This window comes from Pteropus vampyrus, unplaced genomic scaffold (assembly GCF_000151845.1).
Source record: "Pteropus vampyrus isolate Shadow unplaced genomic scaffold, Pvam_2.0 Scaffold984, whole genome shotgun sequence".
Taxonomy (NCBI): domain Eukaryota; kingdom Metazoa; phylum Chordata; class Mammalia; order Chiroptera; family Pteropodidae; genus Pteropus; species Pteropus vampyrus.
The window spans coordinates 229,080-239,802 of NW_011889765.1; the positions used below are offsets into that span (position 1 = coordinate 229,080).

The 10,723-nt window shown below is 50.5% G+C and overlaps 1 protein-coding gene across 1 annotated transcript; it reads right to left on the reverse strand.

Annotated features, from left to right (window-relative positions):
• GATA1 (GATA binding protein 1) lies at positions 1–6,741 on the reverse strand. The gene is made up of 6 exons (XM_011386231.1): positions 6,617–6,741; positions 2,583–2,821; positions 1,721–2,098; positions 1,474–1,619; positions 864–989; positions 1–514 (listed from the first exon to the last, which is right to left on the reverse strand). The coding sequence occupies exons 2-6, from the start codon at positions 2,800–2,802 to the stop codon at positions 143–145; spliced, it is 1,242 nt and encodes a 413-aa protein (XP_011384533.1). The 5' UTR covers positions 2,803–2,821; positions 6,617–6,741; the 3' UTR covers positions 1–142.
• Between the last annotated feature and the right edge of the window lie 3,982 nt (positions 6,742–10,723).

Sequence of the window (10,723 nt, forward strand, 5' to 3'; positions counted from 1 at the left end):
AGGACTTTGTTGGTTTTATTTTACAAAAGCTTTGAAGGTCCAGGCCGAGGGATATCTGGGGCCCAGAGGGTTGGGTTGTACTGACTGCTGACTATAGGAGGAGTGGGACCCCACCCCTGCCCTGAGGCCATGCTCAGTGCCCTTATGAGCTAAGTGGTGCCACCACAGTGGTGGTGGTAGTGGGAGGCATGGGGCCTGTGGGGAAGGAGCCTGTGGGCGAACCCAGTAGGGGCCCTGGGAAAGGCATAAGGTGGCTAACAGGCCCTGATAGTACTACGGGGCCCAGGCCTTGGTAGAGGTGGGCAGTACTGGGTGGGCCCAATGTCAAGCCTGAGGCCACCTCCCCACAATTCCCGCTACCACTGCCCCCAGCTACCACCATGAAGCCGCCAGCTGGTCCTTCAGCTGCTCCTGTACCTCCCAGACTTGACCCCCGCTTCTTTTTCCCTTTTCCAGATGCCTTGCGGTTTCGAGTCTGAATACCATCCTTCCGCATGGTCAGTGGTCGGTTCACCTGTCAAAAGGGAGCCGTGGACGTTTCCCAATTCCACATCTTTGCCTCCATGTCTCTGCTAGGGACACCTCTACCCCACTCCTTAAGAATAGGGAATTGGATCAAGGACTAGGGTTCTGGGTGTGGCACAGGTATTGTCCTAAGGAATCATGAAGTTTTGAGGCCCTGAGCTGGGGAAAGGATAGGGAAAGACTGCAGCTCATAGATTACCTGATTGATGGAGGGGAAGGGGAAGGAGATGGGGTGGAGAAGGGAAAGATGAGGTGGAAAGAGGAGGGAGGAGAATAACGGAGAAGGGAGGAAGAGGGAGAGGGAAGGAGGAGAAGGGGTTCCGAGGGGCAGGGCGCACCTGGTGCAGTTTGTAATAGAGGCCGCAAGCATTACACACAGGATCCCCGCTGGCATTTCTCCTCCACAGTGTCGTGGTGGTTGTCTGGCAGTTGGTGCACTGGGTACCTGCCCGTTTGCTGACAATCTAGGGGAAGTGAGAATGTGAGGATTAGTGCACTGGACTGTTCAGGACCCAAGAGGGTCAGGGTAAAGGCAGGGCTTCCTGTACTGGCTGCAGACTGTAGGTTCTCTATAGAGTGAGAACAGGGCCTCTTGTCCAGGATAGCGGCTTTCAGTATTGTATGTGGGACTATATCAGTAGTTCTCAACTTCGGAATCACTTGGGGAGTTAAAAACAATCCTGATGCCCAGGCAGCACCCCAGACCAATTAAATCAACACATCTAAGGGAGGGCCCCAAGGTGATCCCAGTGTGAAGCCAAGGATGAAAGCTCCTGTGCAGGGAGAGGGCGGGGTTCCTACTCGCAGCCTGTAAGGGTAGGTTGAGGATAGGCTCTCCTGTGCAAAGCTGTGTTTCTGTGTGGATAGGAAAGGGATACGGGGTGTGGGTTCTTCTAGAGCATGAGGACAGGGATCCCTGGGTAAGGGGAGGCAGGCCTGGGATCTTACCAAGCGCTTCTTGGGCCGGATGAGGGGCCTGTTCTGCCCATTCATCTTGTGATAGAGGCCACAGGCATTGCACAGATAGTGGCCTGTCCTGTCCCGCCGCCACAGTGGAGTGGCTGTTGCTCCGCAGTTCACACACTCCCTGGCCTCTGGTAAGATGGACAGAGAGGAAGAGGGACCAAGGCTCAGCCTAACTTTTCTTGGACCCCTCCCCCACCTCAGCCTCCCTGTCCCTTTTTGGGAACCTCACCACAGGTGGCCAGGGGCAGAGTTCCACGAAGCTTGGGGGAGGAATAGGCCGCTGGATTGAGGGGGCTCCCGGTGGGAGAAAAGAAGTTACTGGGAAAGTCAGGGCCCCCATAGGCACTGCTGGGGACAGGGATTGATGAAGGCAGTGCAGGTCCCAGTGTCAAGAGGTCCGGACTCAATCTCTCTGTCTTTAAGGTCTCCAGGAAGCTGCTGCTGACTTTCCCATCTGGATCTTCTGGGGCCTGGGGAGAGGAGTCCTCACGGGTGGGGCACACAGTCGAGGAAGGGTAGAGCCCGGTCTTGCTGTAGGCCCAGCTGGCATATGGTGAACCCCCTGGGATCCCGTCCATACAGTTGAGTAATGGGTACACCTGAAAGACTGTTGTAAGGGTAGGAATGGGAAGGAAGAAAGAAGAGGACAGAGCAGTCTAAAGCCATCCTGCTTTCACGCTGCAATGGTGTCGAACAGCCCCAACACGGTGGCCAACTTTCCAACCTTTCTATGGTTGCCAGAACAACTCTGGCCATTGGATGACCCCTGAATCCTGAGCCCCACTGGTCACTCTGGCAACTGTAGTTGCCAGAGTGGGCTTTGAGGATGACTGTTGGGATTTGGAGCCCCATAGATCTCTTGACAACTGGGGCCACTACCACCTACTTCCAACATTGCTTCCCAATGTGGCAGGTTGAGGAGTATGGGCATTCCCAAGTCTGGACTTAAGTAGAGGAAGTGATCAACACAGCCATGTGAAGGTTTCTGGCCATTTTCAAGACCTCCTTGTGGGATTCTGCCCTACCTAAGGGTGTCCATGGCAACCCATCAGCATGAAACCAGTGCCAGGATAGCCACCTAAAGGAGTTACCTGGGGAGTGTCTGTAGGCCTCAGCATCTCTGTAGTAGGCCAGAGCCGCAGCTGCAGCTGAGGTGGTGTTCTGGGCAGTGGAGGAGGCTGCTGCATCCAAGCCCTCTGGCCCAGAGGAGAAGAAGACCCCTGACTCTGGTGGTGAGGATACCAGGGCAGGGTCCACAAACTGGGGCAAGGGCTCAGAGGTCCCCAGGGCTCCCAGGCCAGAGAACTCCATGGGGCCTCTGCGGGTTGACCTGTGAGGACAGGAGGGATCCTCAGACACAAATCTTCCCCCTCCCCTCTTTATCCCTCTTCCCTCCTTGTTACTTCCTCCCACTCCATCCTCCCAAACTTTATATCTCTTCTTTCCATCTCCCTAGTTCCTTTCTCCTCTTCTTTCCTCCCTTCCCACTCCTCCCTCATTTCTCCCTGTTTTCTACTCTGTCCTCTCATTCCCCATCCTCCTTTCCTTTCCTATCCTCCTCTCCTTTCTCATTCTCTTCCTCCTCTTACCCCATTTCTTTCCTCCCTTCCCTCTCACACCCCCTTCTCATCCTTCCCCTTCTGCTCCTCCCTCCCTTTACTTCTTTCTCTTCTCTTTCCTCTCCCTTCTTCCTGCCTCCTATCTCTTCTTTTCCCTCCTCTCACTCAACTTCCCTTCTTTTTCCTCCTCTCCTCTTCCTCCTCTTCCTCCTCTTCATTCCATCTTCTGCCTCCTCTCCCTTCCCCCTCTTCTTCCCCTCCTCTTTCTCTCCCTTGCCCAGTCATCCTCTCTCCCTGGTCTCTCTTCTCTCTCCATCTCATCCTTCTCTCTCCTCCTCTCTGCCACCTTCTCTCCCTCTTCCCCTTTCTATTATCTCCTCCTCCACTTCTCTTTCCTCCTCCTCCTCCTTTCCTCTTCCCCTCCTGTCCCTCTGCCTTTTCTCTTCTCTCTTCTTCTCCCTCTTCACCCTTCTCTCCCTCCCTTTCTGCTCATCTCTTTCTCTCCTAATTTTCTCCTCTTCCACTTCCTGTTTTTCCCCTGCCCCCATCCTCCTCCCTCCCCTTCCCCCTCTAGAGGAGTCTGGGTAGGGCGGGCTGGGGTGCAGAATCAGAGTCCCTTGAACTACTTAGTCACCCCCCGGATCTTGGGGTTCACCTTCCTGTGCTCCCCAACTTCATCCCTATCTGTTGCATCTTGCCTTCTGACTTTCTCAGAAACCCATGGTTTCCGGCCTGACTCCCCCCTCCCCCATCTCCGTTGGGTCTGCAGACAGAGTTCCTCCCTGCTCCATGGGGGGGGGTCAGTACCCCCACTGCTTATCTCTGCCATCCCCGCCCAACTTTTGAAATCACCCCAAGGCCACTGGCTTCCTCTGAGGAGGGGGACAGGTGGGAGGTGTTCCCTTTACCCATACCCTCTCCCCTGGGGAGGTCGGCCATAGTTCTGCTTTCGAGTTCCTTCAGTTCTCACCATTCCCAGGTCTCAGTTTCCCCATCTGCCAGATAAGAGGTGGTGACAGGGCTAAGCTAAAACCTGTGAGGTGGTGGCTCCATCTATGCCCCTTTGCCTCTGTACTTCCTTGTGCGTATCTCTGTCCTTGAGTCTCTTTTTCCCTGACACTCTGTTTATTCTCAAGTCTGTCTCTATGTATTTCTCATTTTTCTCTTCTCCCATGATATATCTTGCTCTCTCTGTGCTATTGTGAATGTCTAAGGCTTTCATTTCCCTTTCTTTGTCTTTCCATGTTTCTGATTGTTTCTCTCCATCTTTATTTCTGTCTTTTATCTCTTTGTTTCTCTATCTCTTTCTTAGCTCTCTTTATGTCTCCGTTTTTCTTCTCCTTCGCTCATATCTACATCTCTCCCACTCTGTCTCTGCTTGTCTTTCCCCACTCTCTCTCTGGACCCTCTGGCCTTATTTCCATATCTGTCCTACTATCCCTATATCCCTGACCATGCCCCACTGCACACAGCCCCAGATGAGAAGCCAGGAAACCAACCCTTGCCCCTGACTTGCCCTGTGAATCTGAAGGCCTCAGTTTCCCTGTCTGTAGGTTAGAGTGAAGGAGATAGCGTAGAAGGCCATCTTCAAACCCCTTGCCTCCATGACCCATTGTGTAGACAAGCTAAAGGTTTGGCCCGGGGTTGGGGGTTGTGCTGAGAAAGAGATGGGCCTGTAGGTGTGCCCACCACCAACGTAGGCCCCAGGATCTCTCCCTGGGGAGGGTTCTTCCCTCCTCATCTCGGCCTCCATCTCTTCCCTGTCTCTCCAGGATTCTATTTGTGAGTCTCTGTGTTCATGTCTCACTCTCTGTTTCTGTTCCTGGGTCTCCTTCTCCTGCTGTCTCTCTGTCTCTCTTGCTTTCTTTGAGTCTCCGTTTCTCCTTTCTCTCTCTCCATGTCTCTGTCTCTTGCTCTTTTTCTCTTGTCTCTTTTTCTCCACATCTCTTCGTTTCTCCTCCCCTTCTCTTTCCATCTCCCTGTGTATCTCTTGCTTTTTGTCTCTATCGCACTGTTCTTTTATCCTCCCATCCTCATCTCATCTTCCATAATCTATCACCTGCGCCACTGCCCCCATCCCTGCACCTGACACCTTGGTGTGTCCAGGGCTGCCCACCCCTCCCATGGCAGGGGCCTAGCTCCCCCACCCCCAGTTATCACTCTTTGGACAGAGATAAAGTTTATCTCGAGGTTGGGGGATATGAAAGCTCCTTATCAGCTGCCCCACTAGAGTAAGTCCTGCCCCAACGGGCGGCGGGCGACAGGCAACAGGCCGGCACCCTCAACTCTCCCTCGGCCCGGCCCCTCACCCCAGGTAATGACCCTATCCCAGCCCTCAAGGAAAGATCCCACAGGACTGAAAGGAGCAGAGATGAGGTCTCAGCTAGATGCGTCTTGGGAGGATTTGAGAGTCAGTATGGGTTGAGTCAGAGAGGTTCGGGATATAGCTATGGGGTTTGGAGAGGCAGATACAGGGCTTGAGGAGCAGAGACAACCTTGAAAGATCCCATTTTGGGATCAGAAATAGCTTGGAGAAGCAGAGACAAGGTTGGGAATCAGGAGTGAAGTTTGAGAATTGGAGATAAAGTTGAGAAGTTTGAGATGTAGTTTAGGGATCAGATATGGATTCTGAAGGTCATGGAAAAGTTTGGGGGTCCAAGGGTTTTACTAGAGCAGAGATGGCATTTAGGGGTCAATGATGGGTTTGGATAGGGAGAAATGTGTCTGATGATGATTAGAGATGGGTTATGGGAGTGCATGAGGAGTTTGAGGACCGAGATAGAATTGGAGTAAAGAAAGATTTGGGGCCAGGGAGGAGATCTCAGGGACAGAGACATGTTGGGGCTGAGATGGGCTTTAGGGAAGGCAGACATAAGGATTCATGTGACAGAACAGATTCTGAGGAGTAGACTTGGTGTTTGGAGTGACAAAGACATTTTGGTACACAGCCAGGAGGTTGGAGGAGAAAAATGGTTTTGGGAGAATCAGAGAGAAGTCACAGGGAACAAATATAGGGTTTGAGAAGCAGAAATGGAGGTAAAAGGATGAAAACTAGGGTTTCACAGAACAGAGACAGGTTTGGGGGTCAAAGAAAGAATTTTGGGCAGAGGCAAGGATGGTGTGAAACAAACAAGGGCTTGGGGAGCAGAAATAGGCAGGGGGCAAAATGAGTTTTGGGGGAGAATTGGGAAACAGACAAGGTAGGGTGTATGAAAATTGAATTTGGGGCAGAAGTAAGATTTTGGGAGATGAAAGAATGTTTTAGGGAACAGAGATGAGGTATGGGAGCAGTGTTACAGGATCAGGAATATAGATATCTTGGAAGATGTGGACAGGGGTCAGGGCAGAAGTGTGGTGAGGTGGATTTGGAGTAGATATGGGAGTTGGAAAGACAGGTGGTCTAGAGGAGCTGTCAAGGGATTCAGGGGTGGTAGACACTTTGGGGACCAACAGTGAGTTGAGCAGTTTGAAGCAGGCTGGGAGTGTAGCCTTGAGGTAAGGAGCAGCAAGCCCAGGGTTTGCCTTGCTGGGGACTCTTGGTAGGGATGGGGGTTGCTGAGACTGACCTGGGCTGGTTGATGCGGAGGGTTCAGCTGCTTTGGGGATGTGACGAGCTCAGTGTGAATCCAGGGGGTGTCCTGGCTGGCCTTGGCCTTTGAGGCTCCCTTCCTCCTTCTCTCCCTCCCTCCCCTCTCCCTCCTCCCTCCTCCCCAGGGAGTGGCTGGTGCCCTAATGGGTGGGGCAGGCCAGGGGAGGGGGCAGGCCCCCTGCTGGTGGGGCACCTCTTGAGCAGTGGGAGCCTTCCTCCACCTGCCCACCGTATAGATTCTTGGATCCTGTTTGACTTGGGCTCCTGTGGATTTCGATGTCCAACCAAACAAAGTGGGCTGAAGCCAAGATAAAATAAAAATAACAGATGTGGTTTCATGACTCTGCTGTGCTTTTCAGTATTTGTAAAGCCCCTACTGTGTACTGGGCCAGGTGTGGGCTTGGCCTTCTTGCCCACGGAGAGAGGAGGGATGTGACTGTACCCATTTTGCAGGAGAGAAGAATAAGGCTCAGAGAGGTTTGGTGGGGTTTGAACCAAACTCTGTGGGACATCTTGACAACCCAGCCCCAGCCCAGGGGCCAGGCCAGGGATGGAAGGAGACAGGGGCACACTCACTCAGCACCCCACTGGGGCTTACGCCAGCTCTGGCCTGCCCTGGGGCAGCAGATAAGTCTTATCAGATGGAGGCCACTGTGGCTGTTGGCTCCGCGGTAAAAGGCTGTGTTGGGATGGGGGTGGGGCTGGGGGGCACACAGGGACAGTGGCCTCAACTTGTTGCCCGCCATGCTGTTCTGGAGGCGGGAAACAGGTGGCACCTGGATTTGGTTCCTCTGCAGGTCCTTAAGGAGTGGTATAGGGTGGGGGAAGGGAAGGAAAATTGAAGGGATAGAGAAGGTAGAGAGGCAGAGAGACAGAGACACAGAGACAAACAGAAAAAGAGACACAGAGCTGGAAGGAGACAGAGGGCACAGAAAGAAAGGAAAGACAGAAAGAGGGGGAGAGATGCACAGAGAGAGTCAGAGACAGAAACAGAAAGAGACAAAGAGAATTAGAGACAGATGGACAGAAGGAAAAGATAATGCCCGTAAATGACAAGGACCAATGACACAGGTGGAGAAACCGAAGGGAGACAAAGCTGATGTTTTAGAGAGAGGGACAGAGACAGAGAGATAGAGAGGAAGTCCATGAGACCCTATGGCAGTCTGGGTATGCCCTGGGCAGGTGGTGCTGGGGTGGGTGGGACTGGGGAATGTGAATTAATGTGGACCCATGAGGCCTGTGGCTCTGCCCTAAACCTACTGAGAGGGACACCCCCCAAAGAGTCCTGCACCTCTGTACCTCAATCCCCACCTTCCTGCCCTGTCCTACCCCACCCCTGAATAGTAACAACAGTGACAACAAACAGTGTTTTACACTGTCATAGATCCATGACTCGCCTATTCTGAGCACTTTCTCTACACGAAATCATTGGACATGCGCAAAGCACACACAGTAAGTGTCCAACTTGGGTCCCCATAGGGCAGGGGAGTAAAGTTACCCAGTTATGGCCCCAGGACTCCATGAGACAGCACACTCTCTTGACCACCCATTCTACAGATGGGGAGACTGAGACCCACTGAGGGCAGAGAGCAAGAATAGAGCCCTGAGTCAATGGGGTCTGCTCACCCATGAGCCCCAGAGGGAGTTTCCCATTCTCATCTGCCTCTCTGGGCCTTGGTGTTCTTATATGCAAAATGGGAGTTTTGAGGAGGAAAGAGCAAGGCCAGGACTTTGAATTTATTGAGATCCTGGCTTATGTGCCATGCCCAGTGCCGAGCCTCTTTGGTAAGAATGAGGACAGAGACCTCTATGACTTAAGTGGTGATGATTTCGGGACATCCACTCTGGAACCAGCTCACCCTCATTTATATACTGCCCTACCACTGACTGACCATGCAGCCTTGGGCAAGTTATCATCTGCTCTGGACCTCAATTCCTCATCTATAAAGATAGAGTAATAATAGTGGCTACTCCATAGGGTGATGGGGTCACTAAATGAGATTAAATCCATTAAGTGAGTTTAACTTAATCTGAAACTTGAATCTGAAATCTCAATAAATGTTAAGCATTCTTATTTATTTGTTGAGTATCTACTGTATACAAGGGATAGTACTTGGATCTTTTTTACCAGCACTACTACTAATTCTAGTACTGATGCTAATAATATGCTGACACCAATATCAATATTAATTCTAATTATTAATATTAATATTCAAGTATTGACAATAAGACTAATTTTAATAGTGATAGTATTACTAATGCTAATTCTAATCTAATTAATGCTATTAATACTACTAATAATTCTAAAACTAATAATTATTCTATTAACAATAATGATAATACTAATACTAATTCTGATACTAATACTTTTCTTAGCACTAATATAATAATAATAGCAACAACTGCAATGCTTGTCAAGCCAACCCATGCACTGTGCTAAGTGCTCTCTGTGCATAATTTTATCCTGTTCTCACTAGGTCCTTGTGGTATAAGTGCATATAATTGCCCCCATCTTCCAGACTGGTTTAGGCACAAAGAAATGAAGATATTTGTCTAAGGCCTTAGGTTCTTGTCTCAGCTCTGACAATGATTTGCTGCGATTCCTGGGCTAGCCACCCTCTGAGCCCAGTTCCTTCACCTGGAAAATGGTTGAGCCCACATTGAATGTTAAGAAGCCACTCAACACGGGGCCTGCCTGGCACACCATAAATGGTGAGCTCTGTAATGGTGACTCTCCTCATTGTTATTATTATTAGAAACAGTAGTTGCAATGTTGGCAGAGAGGTAGGGGAATCTGTCCTCCTTAGGAAGGGCAGGTTGGAGTTATGTCTCAGACAAGGGTTTGGCCGCTGGACTCATGACCCATTTTTTCATAACTGGAGGGAGAAATGGTTCAGGAAGGGAAGTAAAGGGTGGGGAGTGGGGGCCTCAGAGCCTTGCCTCCATCAAGAGTCAGAAACCCTAAGGCTCTAAGGCCAAGCCTCACCCCATTCCCTCCCCCGTCCTAGTGGAGGGGGCGCGAGCCCAGAAGTCTGCGGCAACAGTTCAGCCAGCAGGGAGGCAGCTGGGAGTGGGTAGATAAGGGAATCGGTGGGGCCAGGCCAGGCTTTGGGGGAGACCAAGGAGGGCTGGCGGTGGGGGTGAGGGTGGGGGTGGAGTGTCCAGGGCCAAGCATCCTCTTTGTCAGGCCTCCATTTGAGACTCAGCCCCAGAGTCCTCTCTCCCAGGAAGCCTTCCCTGACTGGTTTCCTCCCTCCTGGCATCTTCTGGGGTTCTAGAGCTCGATGCAAGCCCAGGGTATTTGGACTATTCATGCCTTTTCCAAACTGTGGAGTCCACCAGGGTGGGGACAAAAACCCCCCTGGGTGTCAATAGCACCTACAGTAACTTCAACCAAAGCCTGGCTGAGTCAAATGTTTGCCTCAGAACCAAACTATTTTTTTTTAACAGAGAAGTATAAAGGATACTATAACAAGCATTTATTTACCTTTATCAAACATTTTGCCTTATTTGCTTCAGATTTTTTAAAAAAGAGATCTAACATTACAGATACAGTTGAAATCCTTGTACCAATTCCATTTCCCTTTGTCCTTCCACTGTCTTGAGTTTGGTGTTTATCTTTCTTATGAATATTTTTATTCCATTAGTACATATGTATGTACCCACAAGCAACATAGGATACTTGGGTGTCGGGGCCTGTTTTTGAACTTCATATCAATGGAATCATACAGTATGCACTTCTTTTGCTTAGCATAATGTCTGTGACATTAATCCAGGTCGTGTATATTAATAGTTCATTTTTAAAAATTAGGGCATAATTTACATACCATAAAATTCACTCTTTTAAAGCGTACATTTTAGTGGTTAGTCTATTCACATGGTTGTGCAACTATCAATACTATCTAATTCCAGAACATTTTCACTACCCCAAATAGAAGCCCTATACACATTAGCAGTTATTCCTCATTCCATTTCTGCTTCCTCCAAGCCCCTGACGACCACTAATCTAATTTCTGGCTCATGAATTTGCCTGTTCTGGACATTTCATTGAAATGGAATCATATAATATGAGGCCTTTTGTGAC